The 20,366-nt window shown below is 34.7% G+C and overlaps 1 protein-coding gene and 1 long non-coding RNA gene across 2 annotated transcripts; one reads left to right on the top strand and one right to left on the bottom strand.

Annotated features, from left to right (window-relative positions):
- The first annotated feature begins 22 nt into the window (after window positions 1-22).
- Window positions 23-19,908, top strand: LOC117333082 (probable 28S ribosomal protein S23, mitochondrial). Its single transcript, XM_033892209.1, has 5 exons — window positions 23-200; window positions 16,439-16,600; window positions 17,246-17,320; window positions 18,801-18,954; window positions 19,572-19,908. Exons 1-5 carry the CDS (start codon window positions 157-159, stop codon window positions 19,701-19,703), a joined length of 567 nt encoding a protein of 188 aa, XP_033748100.1. The 5' UTR covers window positions 23-156; the 3' UTR covers window positions 19,704-19,908.
- LOC117333083 lies at window positions 9,639-10,699 on the bottom strand. Its single transcript, XR_004533825.1, has 2 exons — window positions 10,610-10,699; window positions 9,639-10,556 (listed from the first exon to the last, which is right to left on the bottom strand). It is a non-coding gene; the product is annotated as an uncharacterized LOC117333083 (long non-coding RNA).
- Window positions 19,909-20,366: the final 458 nt, after the last annotated feature.

Here is a 20,366-nt window from a genome sequence, read left to right as displayed (position 1 = left end):
TGAGTCCAAATCGAGGTAGATACAATGCTTGGATAAACTTCGCCCTAATACAAACGTTTGTGTGACAAGTCAGTAAGGATGGACGACATCGAAAACATGCGGCTGCCTAAGTGACTTTGAGAAAATATAGAGCAAATGTAAACAATAGCAGCAAGTATGGCAGCTAGCAAGACAGAGAAAATACGATCTATTTTCCAAAGGCAAGTAAAACTTTTAATGTGCAGTAGGTGTGACGCAACGGTCGTTGAACTAAAAAGTTGCATTCCGTGAAATTACTGAATATTGACTTGTTACCGATCGGTACTGTAGTATAGGGGGTTGGGGTATTTACCGAAACGGACCGAAACGGAGATGGAATTACCGAAACGGAGGAAAATGGGGCTTAAATTAGCATTCTTTTCAGAGAACGGACCCGAATATATGTTCTACAGTGCCTAACTGTGTCATATGTAAAATATCGGGGGTTTATTTGACCGAGAAGTATTTTAATTCGATTTTTTAATCATTCGCGATTAGCGGCCCGATTGTCGTCCTGGTTGCATTACCGAAATGGCCGATAATGGACCCGAAATCGATATTTTTACAAGAGAATGGACCCAATAGAATAATATTTGGTGTGTATAGATGTCAGAGGTAAAATATTTTTTATTTCTTTTGCCTAAAAGTATTTTAAAATAATTATCAAAATATCCGATCCACGACCCCATTGCCGTCATAGTTGAATTACCGAAATGGCCGATAATGGACCCGAAACCGATGTTTTTACGGGATAATGGACCCAATAAAGTATTCTTTGGTATATACAGAAGTCATATGTAAAATATTTTTGATATGTTTTCTCTAGAAGTATTTTAAAATAATTATCCAAAAACCCGATCCACGACCTAATTTTCGTTTACGCATTGGTCATGAATATAAAAGGAGCCGGAAAACAGAAATCCGGATATATTAAAAACGAAACGGATAGCTTCTTTATTAAAAAAAACAAAAAAACAATAACTTCCACCTGCTTTATGACATGATTTGGACTTCAACATTTTTGTGTTATTGAAGATATCAGAGATTTTCCAGCTATTTATGAATGATGTCAGTTCAGGGTGAGTAACACAAATTGATCCATCAAGTACACAATATAAATCTTATTTATCCAATATTTTAATTATTAATTGACAAACATTTGCGGGAGGAGTTATGTTTTTTTACAACAGTTCTTGGCCTACAGAACATTTGATGAGGTTATTATGATATACAATGTATATTGTGTTGTCGTTCTATACTTATTGGGAAATTGGTAAGGCTTTATTATCAAATTATGTTTCCATGAAAAAAAATTTGATTTGACCATTTTTGCAATCTACTGCACATTGTTTATTTCAGTATTTGATTCTTGTCTGGAGACCTCCAACATGTTTCAAATGATTTCTTTAAACTTTTAAACATTTAACTTTGTAGTGTAAGTAAAGGTGAGGGTTATAACCACTCATAAGAATTTCAATGCAACATTATATGACATTCGATGTGTGCCATCCCTTGCTACTCTTGATGTCAGTACAAAAGCTGCTCATCTCTGTATGGTTCCGATGTTTATAGTTTATGCAGATAGATTCAGCAGTCACGTCGGTCAAACGTGCCATAATAATTGTGTTGAAGATATCAATATGACATTCATAATTATAAATCTTGTCGCTTTCATTCCCATGATGATCACTAGAAGACATTGTTGTTCAGACCTATCTTTGGTAAAAATTTTGATTCAAATTTTCAAACTTGATATCATTTCAGTTTTCATTAATGAAATGAAACATGTAGCATAATACATGAGCATTTATGTTTTTAATTATCTTTCGAAAACAAAATTAAACTTAGTGCTTTAACCATTGTTTATAATACAAATAATTGAAACCTCAACAAGATAAGACAAATAATTACTTTTCACATTTTATTGAGCACAAAAGGCAAAGACGTGAGATATCATTTTTTTGAAAACTTCACCCACTAATGGAAAATCACTCAAATAAATCTTTAGTGTAAACAGATAATAAAATATATGTTCTATAACTAATGAATTTAGCACTGTAATACTGCAAATTTAAAGCAAGCACTGTATTTTGCATAAAACCCCATAATTGGAATAATAAAAAGACTTCCATAATTATTTTACAAAGTCATGTATTAACTGCAAAAAAGGTAACATATATATAATATTACAAACAGGTATATTTTTAAGAAAAATGAAAAAATACGAAGATTAAATTGTAATAAAAAAGAAAATGAGAAAACAAATGTGCAATATAATATCAGTTGTATAGGTATGCATGGACAAAGTGATAAGCACAAAGAGAAAAAGTTATAATGTAAATTTCATTGGAATATATATATAACAGTTACACAAGAAAACAATGCTTCTAAGATGCAGTTAGCCTTATATAGTTAACATAGGATGATAGAAAATATTCCCCTCAAAATATGTTAAAAGCTTAAAACACTTATGAAAAAAACAAACTGTTTGTGTAAACAAATAATGTAATATATATTGTATAACTGATTTTAAAACAAACACAGTTAATGCATAAAACCCATAATTGGAATAAAATACAATAGAGATTTCAAACAAATATTTCACGCAAACATGTCTGTATACTCATATTTCATACCAACAAGCACTTTAAAAAAAATGAATTAGATTAAAAAGATATACCGGTATCAATAATTAAAAAAAATCAGCAGCTCTATTTCCTCTGCTCTTGCTTGTTCTTGAACAGAGATTCCTGGTAATCCCAGTATTCTGAAATAAAATGTTGTTACTTAATTATCTGACATATAATGTTATTCTTATTATAAGATAACAAGATCCGAGAGGGATCTTGGCACCCACTATTGAATAGTATTTATTGGTTCAATATCAGATGGATCTTATCTCTTCTTTTCCCTTCTTTCCCTCTTAATAATATGATAACAGAAACAAGTGGAACCTACATGTGAAGTTTGAGGGACATCCTCCAGTTCTTTTCAAGTAATAAAGATAAGAAACTTAGATTCTCCAAAATCAAGATGGCCGCTTGTCAATTTTTTGTTTTTCTTTTTTAACTAATCACCAAGGGGAACCTACTAATCACCTTTGAGAAATAATCCTCCAGTAGCTATCAAGAAGAAGTGATAATCTATAATTGCCATTTATTACAATATATGTTTAAGTGAATGCTGGTTATTCGAAAAAGATGAATTTTATTTAAATGGTTATTGTAAATATGTATTCCCAAGGAAAACTGGTTTTGATGAAAGTAATGTAATCTTCTATTAAACTGCTAAAAAGTAAGATGTCTTTAGTTGAAAATATACATGATAGCATAATGGTAAAAATTTGAAGAAAATCTAAAACATAGCTTGTTTGTGGTTTGCTATTTTGCACCTGAAATCAGTGTTTTCTCCAAAAATAACTCGGGAGAATTAGACTTATTTCAAATATCGCAAGATTCCATAACTACCTGTGGTAATTATAAATCAAATATTAATGTGTACATAACTGGAGATTTCAATGCCAGAACTTATACCAGACCTGATATGATGGTTTGGTTAATTACTACTCAGAATATGAATGAAATGAATAATTTAGGAAAATGTCTGAAACTTAGTTAAAAATATTGTACTTGAATTGTTGAATGTATATATTTCAGTTTATCATAGGTTATAAGATAACAAAAAATTGCCTCTCTTCGTTGTATCTGTCTTTTTTTCCGAACTGCTCGGTTAATGGAAATTATGTAATATTCGATGAATCAAAGGGGGTAGATATGTACTTTACATGGATGTAATAATCAATTGGGGTAGATATGTACTTTACAAGGGTGTAATTATCAATGGGGGTAGATATTTTGGGAAAGATCCCTTCTGTACTTATGATGATTTCTGAAATAGCGACAACAAGAATTGTTTATTGAGGGCCAGTTTATTTGTCCATATACTTTAGAAGTTTAGAAACTTAAGTATAGACAGGCAATTAAATTATAGTTTTAGATTTTAATAGTTGTTAAATAACTGAAATATCTTACACCTAGTACAATGTAACATGTCTTTATTTGTAGAGATGATGTAGATATGAAGGATGGCTCAGATATTTAGTAAAATTTTGCAATTCTGTTTGATGCATTCAGAACAAAAAACTCTGATATTATGAAATATAGAATTGTTTCCATTTCTCCAGTTAAATGACTACAAAAGGCATTATTTCCTTCATTCTAACATGTAGAACATAAATATGTAAAGATATCAAGGATATTTAAGATATTCAGTAAAATGTTACAATTCATCATCGAACAAATATCAAATTCTGAATTGCTTTGGGGTTTGATTGACTCAAGAAATTCCAGCAAATGGTCTTATTTTCTTTGTTCTTTTATGCTCAATATGTAAAAGTGATAAGGACTACTCATACATTTAGCAAAAAGTTACGAACCCATATTTTTTTCTGTTTTACACGTGGGCTATTGTCCAGGGTTTTTTTTGTACGTACCCCGTCCCCAGGGGTCACTCCATTTATAAAAAAAATCATGATTGCCATCCCCTTATGATGTTTCAGTACAACATTTGGTTGTAATCCACTAAGCACTTTAGGAGGAGTAGGGTTTTAAAGCAAAATAACAGCAAAGTTTCCCTTTTGGGGCCCCACCAATCAGGCCCTATAATCACACTAGCCTCATTTATATAAAATATATAACTGCCCTTCCCCAACGGTGTTTCTGGAAATAAAACACTTTGGGGTTAAGGAGGAGTAGGGTTTTGAAAGAAAAAGTCTAACGGGGGACCATGGATGGAACACGATGCATGCCATAGGTCATCCTGACCTGACCTAAAAACTATAACATATTTCATATGTTATGAAACACTCTGATTTCTTTATTCCTTATTAGCTCACCTGGTCCGAAGGACCAAGGTGAGCTTATTCCATACCGTGGCGTCCGTCGTCCGTCCGTCTGTTAACAATTGACTTCTTCTTCATAACCGCAGATCAGAATTTGATCAAATTTGGTCAGAAGCATCGATCCCTATGGGTAGGGGACTCAAAATTGTACAAATGGTGGGGCTGACCCCCAAGGGGCCTGAGAGGCGTGGCCAATATTGGTCAATTTGTTTAAACAACTTCTTCTCTGAAACTAAGCAATGGATATTACTCACATCTGTATGGTAGCATGGTTATGGGGTAGGGATTCAAAATTGTACAAATGTTGGGTTTGACCCAGGCCGCCAGGGGGCTGAGGGGTGGGCCCAAAAGGGGTCAATTTGGCTTAATTGATTTAAACAAATTATTCTCTGAAACTTAGCAATGGTTTGACTGGTAGCATCCTATAGGGGTAGAGATTCAAAATTGTATAAAGGAAGGAGCTGACCCCCCAGGGGGCAGAGGGCAGGGTTAAAAGGGGTCAATTAGTCTAAACAAGATCTTCTCTGAAACTAAACAATGGATATCACTCACATTTGTGTGGTAGCATCCCTATGGGGTCGCGCCAAAAGTCAATTTCATTTCATGGATTAATGCACTTTTTGGCATTTTTAGTATTAAAATAAAACCAATGTACATGTACCCATATAAAATGCTTATGATATATATTGACATAGCAATACCAGCGACAAATATACTGAAGCATCATTCTTGTTTCATATTTCATGAAACCAGGTGAGCGATACAGGCCCTCTGGGCCTCTTGTATATGGTAGATATCTGCAAATTGTCTTACTTCCTTTGCTATTACATGCATTTGCATAAGCAGAAACTACAGAGGTAAAGATATCCAAGAAAATCATTAAATTCTATCATATCAAATTTATCATATGAAATGCTCATTTCTATAACCATAGGATTTGTATCCCCCTAACTTCTGTAAGATATGCCCAATTTATACATACATGTATATACCGTAGCTGTAGAATTTGTATACCCCTTCATTATGTTAGATATGCTCATTCTGCAGCCATTAAGGATTTGTATCCCTCTACTTTATGGAAGAAGAAGAAAAAGAAGTCAAGAAAAAGAAGAAGAAGAATTTCCTTTCCTCTGTACAGTATTAGCAGTAAAAGTCTAATATTTATGGGATTATGAGTGAAATGATCAATCCAATATTAGGAGTTAAGTATGTCTAGGATTTAAGGTTTTCTGATTTGGTGACAGGATCCTTCCAACGTTAGGAGTATATAAGTGCCTAAGGAAATAAGAGTTTGGATTTTTGATCATCAAATGATGATGTTTGATTTTTTTTTAAATATTCAGGAATTTAATATAGTATGATCAACCTATAAGATGTTTTGCAGCAGATATCATGACTGTCATTTCTTCTACACCTGCATCATCTCCCCTGTCCAAAATCAGGAGTTTATTTTGTTTAAGATTTAAGAATTTAAGTGTCTGGAAATTAAGAATTTTAATCATAAATTATCAAGTGATGACATTTAAATTTCCTCATCATCAAATGAGTATGTTTGAATTATCTTAAAATATCAGGATTTTGACTATTTACATTTTAATTGACTTAATGATAATTTATGATATATTTGTACAATTATCATTACATTTTGTGGTATCTGAATTTTCTTTAAATATTCCTGAATTAAAACAATATGTTCATTAATTTAGATATTGAGACATCTCAAATATGGAACTAAAATTTTAAAAGTTTAACAAGTTAAAAATTAAGGTCTATGGGTTCAAGAACTAAGAGTTTTAACTTATTAGTATAGATCTGTGAAGAATTGGGTTTTGAATGCAGGATCCATCCAATATTTAAGGACTTTAATATGCGTACTATTTAAGAGTTTAAGAGTCTGGGAATAAAGAGTTGTAATTTTCTCATCATCAAATGAGTATGTTTAAATTATATTAAAATATTCAGGATTTTAACTAATTTAACTAATATCATTTTACTTGACTATGTGATAATTTATGATATATTTGTACAATTATCATTAAATTCTGTACCATATAATAAAAAATTATAAACATGTAAATTTTGACTTCACAAAATTGATTTTTAATTTAAAAAATATTGGGTCGAAATATCATCATCCCATCACTGAAATCAATGCAAGTCTAGACTTAGGAGAATAATTGTGTGGAAAATGAAGGTCCTTGGTTGAATGTCAGTGTAAGCATTATATGTCTGTGATTAAACATCATAATTGATTTTTTCAAACTTTATATTATTAAGTAAGCTAAAAATTTCAGGAAAGTTCTCCATGATGAACATATTGTTACTGATTACACAATTTCTGACCCAATATACTGCAAATATTGATAATCAAAGAAATGTCTACAAAAGCAATAAACATTAAATTTTGATCCCTATTTGCAGTGTCTCAAATTATAATATAATAAGTACCTAACCAAACATGTTGCTCTGTGTTGTAATAAGTTTAATTTTAGGAATAATTAAAATCAAAGAAACAATGAAGCAATTAATGATATATTTCTTTCCAGGAGAATACAATATCAATGAAAAACCTACCAAACACCTGTGAAACAGCTTATTGTTTATGTAACAGCTCAAGTAGTTGTTGTTGGAACCGGTTGTTTACATTGCAGAAGCCACTGGTGACTGAAGTCACTTATACATATATGTAGCACTTGATTGAACTTAATGTTATATTGCTAAAAATATATATTGAAATTTTTTTTTAGATCAATATAAAGAAAATAAATTTTATGAAGGGGCTTTTGTCCACTTTTTGATTAGTGTCAAGGGGCTTTTGTCCTAGGGGCTTTTGTTCTAGGGGCTAATGTCCGGGGGGGGCTTTTGTCCTCGAAAAAAAGAGCCCCCCCCCCCCCCCCCCCCCCCCCCCAATCTCTCTCTCTCACTCTCCACCTTCAACACAGGTGTGTTACACCTGGACAAGTTCAGTTATAGCCTAAGGGGATCTTTCAATACACTGGTCCATTAGTGTGAGTTACACAGGCATGTCAATCATCTCCCAAGGTGTGAAAAATTAATCTTCAAATATTTTAGAAATAACTTTCATATCTGAAAGTATTAGTTGGCTAAAAGGGTGATGTGGAGTAATATGTAAAATTTATGTATCGCAAATTCATATTGTCAAGTCAGTAATTCATACAGAATTGGATCCAATTAAGTAGTTAACTACATGTATATAATGTTCATAATCATATACTCTTCACCAAGTTAAGGTAATAATATATAGCAATGTCATAAAAATGGAAATGATCATAATCTTCTTTGTCCTGCACTCGCTATTTCTTGCATATTGGGTAATAGGTACGTATTATCATGCAATGTAAATTCTTATTTTTGCATTATACAATTTCATGTGTGTGAATTTGCTCATCATAATGAGGATGTTGGAATTATAAAACATCAACATGGTAATTATAAGGAGGTACGGACAAAAGCCCCTTCATAAAAAAAAAAATGATATATTTATTTTTTTATTGATTTTTTAGTGCTACATATATACATTCATGTATATGTATAAGTGACTTCAGTCACAGTGGATTCTGCAATATAAACAACTGGTCCCAAGGTTCAAACAACAACTACTTGAACTGTTACATAAACAATAAGTTGTTACACAGGTATTTGGTAGGTTTTTCATTGATATTGTATTCTCCTGAAAAGAAATATATCATTAATGGCTTCAGGTGTATCAACAGTGAAATGCCCATGTTTGCACATGCAGCCACAGGTATAATTTGTTTTTATATTGTTTCTTTGATTTTAATCATTCTTAAAATTAAAATTAATACAACACAGAGCAACATGTTTGCAAGGTTGGGTACTTATTATATTATAATTTGAGACACTGCAATTTTTTTTGTATTCATTAATTGAAGTATGCAACATATATGACAGAAAACGTGAGTAAGTTTGTGGAAAAACATCATAATTTATTGTACAAACTTCAAGACATTTTGTTTTAAATGATAAGCTTTCCTGATTTTTTTTCTACACTCAATTATAAGGTATCTTAAATTCTTAATTATGAAATGTGTGTGAATGAAAGTTAATAAGATTTCTAAAAGGTTTTCAATTCAATTTAATTCAACAACTTTTCTGTTGATTACTGAATTTTATGTCTTAATGTAAAGCAGCACAGTATACATGTATTATAAGGAAATCATTAAAATAATGTGTTTGGTTGCTAGTTTTCCAATGTTTCTAACAGTATCTGCATGATCCTACAGAGTATATACACACCTTTCTGAAAATGACAAGTAAATATTAAAAATCTTTACAACATGATTTAGGGTTGTACAAATGACACAAGATATTTATATCTTTCAAAATAAATTAAGATAGAGATACAGTATAGCAAAAATCAATTATAGTTGTTTTGTCCTAATTAAGACACCTGAATGATTCTCAGGGACTTAAAGTGATTAAAGGACTTGAAAGCGACCAAAAAACTAATATCAGACCATCTTCTGTAAAACAACTAATTAATCAAGTATATCTAATCATCATATCATCACTACTTATACACTTAGTTAGAAGTAGCTAGATATTTCCTATAACTTAAAAAAGACAAAGTTTTAAATAATTCATTCATACAAAAAAGAAAACCTACAGAATAAAGATTTTTGCTCACCATCATCAGATGGAAGTACATAAACAATTCCTTATAATTCCCATTTTTTAAAAAGTACTGCCTAACAAATTCCCTTGATCCCTACTTTTACCTATTTATCTTTGAGTCTGATCAGGAAAACAAAATGTCTTAAAGGCAGCCAGCCCACCATAGTTATCGACAGTTAAATCTGTTATTGATACTTTTCCAAAAGTTTTTCTTAAGATCTAACTTAGACTTCATATGTAGGTTTCTCATATAATTAAAAGAATTAAAGTAAGAGGGGAAAGAATGGAAAAGTAGAAAAGAGATCAATCTCAATGGTGGATGCGTAGATCCCTCTGGGATCTCTTGTTATACATACATGTATACAGCTGATGGATTATGAATATTCTGTTGATTTTTTTAGAATACCTGGTAGATATTATTCATGGATCTGATTTTTAACAATAATGAATTTTTGCTGAAGTTACACTGACATGTTGATTTCATTTAGAATTCAATTCCAATAATCCACTTATTGTTCTTGATGAGACATAATCTAAATTTGATAACATTCGATCATTCTAAAGTTATAAGAAAAAAGATCTGTTCATATAACAGTAATATGCATATGTACCACTATCCACTGACATGATTGGGATTACTGTAGACTACGTATGTATACACTTGCTTTTTTTTGACAGGCTATCATATTTTTATATTAATTTTTGATTTTAGAATTATAATGGAAATTTTGTGACAGCATGGCACAAAAAGTCATCTGGACACTTTTTTGCAGTTTATTAAAAAAATAATAAGAAAAAATATTAATTCATTGCCTTGACTTCAATTCAATTCATTAATTACTTCAAGTTTGAAATATGGTTGGTGAGAATAAAAAATCACTATTTTTATAAATTGTTAAAATAAATTGGTTTAAAAAATACCAAAGGTTCCACAACAATTTTACTTAGAGAATCAAACACGGTATTTCTATAGTTAAAAAACCTATAGAGAACAACTTAGAGAATAAAACACGGTATTTCTATAGTTAAAAAAACCTATAAAGAACAAGAAATCCTTTTATTAATTATAACTAAATTTATAAGTATTTTTGCATGTGTTTACATAATCCGGATTTCCGTTTTCCGGCTCTTTCATTTACTCACGCCCTATGCGAGCGACTCTGTTTACAATCTGAATGTGAAATCGCGAGTTTTTAAAAAAAAAAAATTAAAACATTTCCAGGTCACATAAACCCCTCATATTTCATACATTATTCAATTATCTACTGAAGAATAATATTTTGGGCCCTTTCTCTTCAAAAACAGATAATTTCAGGTAAATTTACTTCCATTTCGGTAGTTCGTCTCAATCGAAAATTGGGCCATCAATCGGGTATTTTAATAATTATTTTTAAAGACTTCTAGGCAAAAGAAATAAAACATATTTTACCTCTGACATCTATACACACCAAATAATACAATATTTGGTCCATTCTCTTGTAAAAATATCGATTTCGGGTCCATTATCGGCCATTTCGGTAATGCAACCCGGACGACAATCGGGCCGCTAATCGCGAATGATTAAAAAATCGAATTAAAATACTTCTCGGTCAAATAAACCCCCGATATTTTACATATGACACAGTTAGGCACTGTAGAACATATATTCGGGTCCGTTCTCTGAACAGAATGCTAATTTAAGCCCCATTTTCCTCCGTTTCGGTAATTCCATCTCCGTTTCGGTCCGTTTCGGTAAATACCCCAACCGTAGTATAGGTACGATGACAGAACCACGAACGAATTTCTGACTAGTCTACTCAAGCTAAGGTTTTAGATTTAAAGTGCATCAATTATTCATGCGTCAGGTTGATCCTCAGGCATGCAAAACCATGCGTCAATTCTACAAATCAATTGCAATTAGAACCTGTCACAATTATAATAGATTTCTATATTGATAAAAATATATTAATATGTGTTTTTTAGTAAGATACTAGTATATATGTAGTATGATTGGAAAAATGCACGGCGAGACCAGTGTTCGAACTCGGGACCTCTGAACACTAGCCGGATGCAGCATGCTCTACCAACTGATCATGAGCTACTGGTCGCCGATGATCAAGGTTTGGTCACAGGCACCAAATGTAGTAGGAGTGGAAAAATGCACAGCCAGACCAGGGGTTCGAACCCTAGACCTCCAAACACTAGCCGGATGCTCTACCAACTGAGCTTCCTGGTCGCTGATGATCGACCCGGTCCAGTCCCGCTACATTATATATTGTATATTAATAATTTGATTATAGAATCCGATTCTTGTTGTAAAACGTGTAATATCCTGATATGTTTAATATCAAATAATTGTATAAATTACACCAAGTGTTCAACTTCATCCATCAACACCTTTAAAGATAGACTAAATAAGTACTGGAAAGACCACCCAAAACAATTCCAATCATCATTTCTTCAGTGACTGATCTATTCCTGTGTCTGTTCACCAAGGACTGGAGGTTGATATAGGGAGTTACTGCTCCTCCCTTTTTAGCTCACCTGGTCCAAAGGATCAAGGTGAGCTTATGCCATACCGTGGCGTCCGTCCGTCCGTCCGTCCGTCCGTCAACAATTGACTTCTTCTTTTTAACCGCTGATCAGAATTTGATCAAATTTGGTCAGAGGCATCCCTATGGGAAGGGGACTCAAAATTTTACAAATGATGGGGCTGGCCCCCCAGGGGCCTGAGGGGCGGGGCCAAAAGGGGTAAATTGGGCTATATTGATATAAACGACTTCTTCTCTAAAACCGAGCAATGGATATTGCTCATATTTACCTGGTAGCATCACTATGGGGTGAGGATTCAAAATTGTACAAATGAATGGGCTGGCCCCCCAGGGGCCTGAGGGGCGGGGCCAAAAGGGGTCAATTGGTCTATATTGATATAAACGACTTCTTTTCTGAAACTGAGCAATGGATATCACTCATATTTGCCTGGTAGCATCACTATGGGGTGAGGATTCAAAATTATACAAATGATGGGCTGGCCCCCCAGGGGCCTGAGGGGCGGTGCCAAATGTGATCAATTTAGCTATATTGATATAAACGACTTCTTCTCTGAAACGGAGCAATGGATATCACTCATATTTGCCTGGTATCATCACTATGGGGTGAGGATTCAAAATTGTGCAAATGATGGGGCTGGCCCCCAGGGGCCTGAAGGGTGGGGCCAAAAGGGGTCGATTGGTCTATATTGATATAAACGACTTCTTCTCTGAAACAGAGCAATGGATATCGCTCATATTTGCCTGGTATCATCACTATGGGGTGGGGATTCAAAATTGTACAAATGATGGGGCTGGCCCCCCAGGGGCTTGAGGGGCGGGGCCAAATGTGGTCAATTGGGCTTTATTGTTATAAACGACTTCTTCTCTGAAACTGAGCAATACTTGCCGCTCATATTTGCCTGGTAGCATCACTATGGGGAGGGGATTGAAAATTGTACAAATTATGGGGCTGAACCCCCAGGGGCCTGAGGTGTGGGGCCGAATGTGGTCAATTTGGCTATATTGATATAAACGACTTCTTCTCTGAAACCGAGCAATGCCTGTCGCTCATATTTGCCTGGTAGCATCACTATTGGGTGGGGATTCAAAATTGTACAAATGATGGGACTGACCCCCCAGGGGCCTGAGGGGCGGGGCCAAATGTGGTCAATCAGGCTATATTCATATAATTGACTTCTTCTCTGGAACCAAACAATGGATATCTATCATATTTTACTGGTAGCATCACCTTGGGGTAGGAATTTGAAATTGTACAAATGACGGGGCCAACCCCCTGGGGGCTGAGGGGCGGGGCCAAAAGGGGTCAGTTTTGCAGAATTGATATAAACGACTTATGCTCTGAAACTGAGCAATGGATATCGCTCATATTTGCCTGGTAGCATCCCTATGGGGTGAGGATTCAAAATTGTACAAATGGTGGGGCTAAACCCCAAGGGGCCTGAGAGGTGGGGCCAAAATTGGTCAATTTGTTTAAACAACTTCTTCTCTGAAACTAAGCAATGGATATTACTCACATTTGTATGGTAGCATGGTTATGGGGTGGGGATTCAAAATTGTACAAATGTTGGGGTTGACCCAGGGGGCTGAGGGGTTGGGCCAAAAGGGGTCAGTTTTGCAGAATTGATATAAACGACTTCTGCTCTGAAACTAAGCAATGGATATCGCTCATATTTGCCTGGTAGCATCCCTATGGGGTGGGGATTCAAAATTGTACAAATGGTGGGGCTAAACCCCAAGGGGCCTGAGAGGTGGGGCCAAAATTGGTCAATTTGTTTAAACAACTTCTTCTCTGAAACTAAGCAATGGATATTACTTACATTTGAATGGTAGCATGGTTATGGGGTGGGGATTCAAAATTGTACAAATGTTGGGGTTGACCCAGGCCGCCAGGGGGCTGAGGGGTTGGGCCAAAAGGGGCCAATTCGGCTAAATTGATTTAAACAAATTATTCTCTGAAACTTAGCAATGGTTTTACTGGTAGCATCCTATAGGGGTAGGGATTCAAAATTGTATAAAGGAAGGAGCTGACCCCCCCCCCCCCCCCCCCCCCCCCCCCCCCCCCCCAAGGGCAGAGGGCAGGGTCAAAAGGGGTCAATTAGTCTAAACAAGGTCTTCTCTGAAACTAAGCAATGGATATCACTCACATTTATGTGACAGTGTGGTAGCATCCCTATGGGGTCGCGCCAAAAGTCAATTGCATTTCATGGATTAATGCACTTTTTGGCATTTTTAGCACAAATAAAACAAATGTACATGTACCCATATAAAATGCTTATGATATATACATTATTATCATGTATTGACTTAGCAATACCAGCGACAAATATACTGAAGCAACATTCTTGTTTCATATTTCATGACACCAGGTGAGCGATACAGGCCCTCTGGGCCTCTTGTTTATGCACATTTTAGCTAATTATTTATGAACTGTACGTAATACTAGAAGGAACAATTTGTGTGTATATATCTTCATTAATATATTCACAACCAGGAGGTGTAATATTATTATAATTATTGGAAAAATAAGTGATCAATGCGCAACCAGTATGTGAACATACATGGATGTATAACCATTCCTCTTAAAGAAATAACAATCAAGTGTCATCAATCAAAGAAGCTAAACCAAGCATTCAACGACACGAAGACTGTGATTCTATACACATACAAGAGGCCCATGGGCCTCAACGGTCACCTGAGTTTTAAAATATTTCTGTAAATTTGACCCTTTTTGACCCTGGCCACCAGCCCCTGTGGGGCCAATAATTGCATACCAGCAAACTGTCTTCCAAAACTGCTAATTCCAATAGAAATGACACAAATGATAGTCAAAAATGGGATTTCCTTATATAAACAACAGTAAAGGGTACCTCCTCCAAAGGGGCAATCATAAGACCCCAGGGTCATGAAATTCACAATTTTGGTAAAGCACCTTAAGACCTTTCTATCTGTGAAGGGTATTTGATTCTACCATATCTGGAAGTTGAGAAGAAGATTTTTGAAATTTTAGTCAATTTGACCCTTATTGGCCCCGACTTTCAGGCCCCTAGGGGTTGGGGACCATGTAATTCACAATTTTGGTTGACCTTTGGCCATGGAAGCTTCCTGCCAAATTTCATTAAATTTGGTTCAGCGGTTTTGGAGAAGAACTTGAAAATGTAAATCGTTTACGGATGGATGACGCACGACAGACGACGAAGGACGATGACAGACAAAAGGCGATTAGAATAGGTCACTTGAGACTTCCTCTCAGGTGACCTAATAAAAGCTGATAGTGTTAATCCTACAAGGTTTAATATAAATGTATGCCTTTGAAGTTTCCTACAGTGATATTTAAGGTAGTCTTGAAGGATCCATCAATTAAAATATTAAATATTAAATCAATATTGAATTTTGTGTTAAACGACAAAAAGATTTCACAACAGTATTTTAGCAGTCAAATATATTGCAAAGATGATGTATAACTTATATCATATTTATTTGAACTTACTTAATTGCATTTGATATAAAACTTTACATTTTTGATAACCAAAAGGTTCACAAACCAAATAATAGGTCAGTATACGTAGCATGCCGGGATGAAGGCTAGGGCTACCAAGTTTTATCAGACGGATGACCTTAACCTTCATTCCAGGTCACAGGGGTCAAGTATGCTAAGATCTTTAAACAACTTTTTCTTGATAACCAGGAAGCCCAGACACCCTATATTAGGTCTGTAGCATGCTGGGATGAAGGGCTGCCAAGTTTGTCCAAATGGATGACCTTGACCTTCATTCAAGGTCACAGGGTCAAATATGCTAAAATCTTTAATTGACTTCTTTTTGATAACCAAAAGGCTCACAAACCAAATAGTAGGTCAGTAGCATGCCGGGATGAAGGCTAAGGCTACCAAGTTTTATCAGACGGATGACCTTAACCTTCATTCCAGGTCACAGGGGTCAAGTATGCTAAAATCTTTTAAACAACTTTTTCTTGATAACCAGGAAGCCCAGACACCCTATATTAGGTCTGTAGCATGCTGTGATAAAGGGCTACCAAGTTTGATCTAACAGATGACCTTGACCTTCATTCAAGGTCACAGGGGTCAAATATGCTAAAATCTTTAAACAACTTCTTCTTTATAACCAAGGGGCACAGAGACCTAATATTGGGTTTTTAGCATTCATGGGGAAAAGGGCTATAAAGATTGTTCAAATGAATGACCTTAACCTTCATTCAAGGTTCCAGGGGTCAAATATGATAAATATATCAAAACTCAGGTGACCGTTAAGGCCCATAGGCTTCTTGTTTATAAAATGATCTTAATACCAGTAATTTAATTGTTCTTTCTGGACAGATGCCAAAGATTGATACGTGCTGGAGGGTTACCAGAATCAGAAAAGCCTTTGTGGTATGATGTGTATGCAGCTTTTCCACCAGCCGTTGAACCATTGTATAATAGACCAGTTCCCACAAAAAGAATTCGCAGCATCCTGTACCCAGAGGACTTGGTTCGCGCGTCAGTATGATTTAAATAATAATCGTGTCATGCCCTGTACTTTTGTTGAATCACAATCTCACAATGAAATGTCAACAATCTCAAATTAAATGTCTGATACTGTAAAAGTGGAAATATTCACGGTGTGGAAATTTTCGCTTATTTCGCTATCAGTAAATCTCCGCGAAAATTTTCACAAGCGAATATATTAACACATGAAAATACTAAATATAAATTGTGATTACATACATTACAAACTAAATTGGACAAGATTTGTTATTGCTCATCTTTAGTGTCTGCACAGCAAAATTTATTATTTTATTGATTAACATGTTATCAATTTTAAATAAAGCCTATTATTATTACATTTATTTGAATTTCTAGTGAAATTATTTTTATCCCCTGAAAAATATATTTGTGGTGGTATTAAATTGGGCTCAATCCATACATCCGTCCAACTTCCATTTCCGAAGCTCTACTACAAAACCGTTGGAAGACAACTTCAGAAAACCTGGTACATGCATATGTATTATTGCCTAGTGGTGTCTTTTGTATTGAATGCTTTGTATTTTTCATAATTTCCTATTACTATGTAAACAAATGGTGAAAACCTAAATATTGCACTTCATGCAAACAACTGAATTTGTCTTCTTGTTGATTTTGTAGGAGATACTATAAGGAAATCTACGATACTGACCTGGTAGACATGAAAAATGAACAGAAACCAACTACATCACAAAGGTAAGTGCTTTTTAACTTTGAAAGAGAGGGAGAGTAAATTTTGTTACCCTGGCATTGCTAGTAGTTTTGGTTTCCAGGTGTTGGATGGTATCAGTAAACCCCATTATGATTGTACTAGCTTACTGATATTTGCTTCCAGGGTTTCTGTGAGGATAAACTATTTTCCAGATTCGGAATATTCCAATGAATGATTTTTGGAAAAAAAACATCTTTAAACAAGTTTTTGTGCAAGTGTGCATGTTGAAAAGTATCAGTAACTAAAACCCTTTAAAGTAAAGTCTATAGTTGTACTAGGATACTGATATTTGGTTTATGGATTTTGTAGGCGTAAACTATCAGTTTCAGAGAGATAAAAGTAAATTATTCTAAGGGAAAAATTTGACTTTTCAATTAATTTGCACGTTCATCTAATGTTTGGGGAAAAAATTGTATTCTCATACATTTCATTTTGCAATGTACATGTAAAGACTTTTTTTTGCCAAAATTGAATCTATGGATTTTCAATAACAAATCAATTTTTTCAAATATTAAAAAAAAAAAAAGTCACTTTTTGATAAAAATTACCGTTTCATTGGTCGTTTTAGTGTCTAAAATATGTGTACATTTTTCAACTTTAATTCCAACAAAGAATTCTACAAGGTATATCTTTCCATTTTTAGCTCACCTGGACCAAAGGTCTGATGAGCTTATGTCATGGCGCGGCGTCCGTCGTCCGTCGTCTGCCAACATTTGCTTCAAATCGCTACTAGTCAAAAAGTTCTTATTGGATTTTGGCCAAATTTGGTCAGAAACATCCTTGGCGAAAGGGGATCAGATTTTGCATAAATGATGACTCTGACCCCCAAGGGGCTGGAGGGGCGGGGCCCAATAGGGGAAATAGAGGTAATTCCTTTAAATCACTACTAGTCATAAAGTTATGAATGGATTTGAACCCAATTTGGTCAGAAACATCCTTGGGGGAAGGGGAACAGATTTTACATAAATGATGACTCTGACCCCCGAGGGGCCAAATGGGCGGGGCCCAATAGGGGAAATAGAGGTAATTCCTTCAAATCGCTACTTGTCATAAAGTTATGAATGGATTTGAACCCAATTTAGTCAGAAACATCCTTGGGGGAAGGGGAACAGATTTTGCATAGTCATAAAGTAATGAATGCATGTTCTAAAAACAATTCTTGAGGTCTTTCAGACCCTTAGAGAGTCTGGACTTCGTTATTTCTTTAAAGCAGTTTTGATCCCCACACTATAACCATATTTAGCATTGTTTGAGATTTACAAATGAAACGAATTGAACATGAACATTAGTTTGACATTTGGTCTTATCCAACCAGGTGAGTGCATACAGGCCCCATGGGCCTCTTGTTTAACTCATTCTCGCATGAGCCATGCATTATACTTACTTTATTATATCTAGACCAGTTTTGTGATGAATGTACTGTACTACAATGTATAATTAATACTAATATTTTTTTTTCTGCAGGTTTGTCGATAAATATTTTGAGTTAAGGAAAACTGACTGCAATAATCCTGACCTGTTTGCTGCTACAGTTGATGCATTAAGAGACGACGGACTTAAATTAACTACATGGAAGGAAAGAGAAAGCTTTAGTCAGTCACACTCCGTGGAAGAATATGTAAGATTTTACTGTCACAGACATCTTCTGGTCATTGTTGTATCGTCTGTAAAGCATCAGAAACACAAAGGGATCAATTTGTCATTACCAATTATCTGTCAGGGCCACTCAAACTTTAGTTTTCTGGATGTTTTTCGCTACCATTTGTCACATCCATTTGTAAACTATGTGGCTCTATTGTAATAGATTACAGGTCAAGTTTGAACCCGGTGTGAATATTCTATATTTTGCTGGAGTTATGGTCATTTGCAAAGTTATTTCTCGTGTTATAAATGTTTTCCAGATTTTTTTTTCGCTACATTTTCTACATCAATTTGTGACTTGGTATGTGGCTTTATCATATTGGATTACAGATATGTAATTTAATCCTATGTCAATATTCTATTTTAAGCAACAGAAAACATAATGCTATTGATGTGGTGACCTTCAATAAGTGTGAAATTCTAGTTCACCTAAAAACATACAATCTCTAAAAAAAATTGTTTCTTTTTTTTAAATTTTGTGTTGGGAGATCAAACCAAACATATACATGTTTATGAGATAAGGGCACACATCTCTGATAAATGATATTACTTAAATGAACATGATACCTTTAACCTTCATTTTCTTTCCATCAGGTATCAAGAAAACCATTCTACACAGCAGAGGAAGTGTTTGGTGAATTTACCATTGACAGACAAGCAAAGAATGCGGACTCCAGGGCAGATGACATGGATATAGACAATTTAGCAGCAGATTTGTTTGACTGATCCAGAGTCCCATAGGTGTGGTCATGCATCTGTTGGTGTGGAAGACATTTGTAAATGTGTAGGAATTTTTATAGGTGAAAATGTGTGTATATGATGATTTAAGTGAAAAGAGCAAATGCTGTTTGTCAATGTAAACTGCAGAAGTTTCATTATTCTTTCAAATATTTTACTGCAGAATAATAAAACAAAATGTGTATTAAACTTGTTTTAGATCTTTTATGAGCTGTGTTGCAGACACCAGAAGCACATTGTGGCGCAGGGACAGTTAACAAAGGAGATCACTCTAAGGACACATTTAGTATGCTTGGTCCACTTGTGCGTTAGCATTTGCCTTTCTTTTTTATGATAAACTTTTTCGATGACATTTTGATAACACCTACCCCTACTCAACGTTTCAATGGTTTGTGAGGATTATGTTGAGAATTCTTCATAAGAGGTCCTCTTCAGATTAAATGGGGTCCGCCTACAAAGTTTGAATGGACTTTCTGAAATAAGTGTCCTATTAACCAGTCAGACATATCTATTTTGAGTGCCAATGATCATGTCGGGATTCTGTGTAATGCTAAAGCAACTGTGTAATGCTAAAGCAATACATGTCCCCTACCGGCCCCTGCTAAAAATAGTAACAGTGACCTTGACCTTAACCCCAAAACCCTGAAACTC

Source organism: Pecten maximus, chromosome 8, assembly GCF_902652985.1.
Source record: "Pecten maximus chromosome 8, xPecMax1.1, whole genome shotgun sequence".
Lineage (NCBI taxonomy): Eukaryota > Metazoa > Mollusca > Bivalvia > Pectinida > Pectinidae > Pecten > Pecten maximus.
This window is presented reverse-complemented; position numbering and strand designations above follow the sequence as displayed.

What these genes read in the sequence shown, in the direction of transcription:
- LOC117333082 (XM_033892209.1), top strand. Translation starts at nt 157, where the DNA reads ATGGCAGCTAGCAAGACAGAGAAAATACGATCTATTTTCCAAAG. An exon ending in ATACGATCTATTTTCCAAAG is followed by an intron (nt 201 to 16,438) that starts GCAAGTAAAACT and finishes CTTTCTGGACAG; the next exon opens with ATGCCAAAGATTGATACGTG. An exon ending in CCAGAGGACTTGGTTCGCGC is followed by an intron (nt 16,601 to 17,245) that starts GTCAGTATGATT and finishes TTGATTTTGTAG; the next exon opens with GAGATACTATAAGGAAATCT.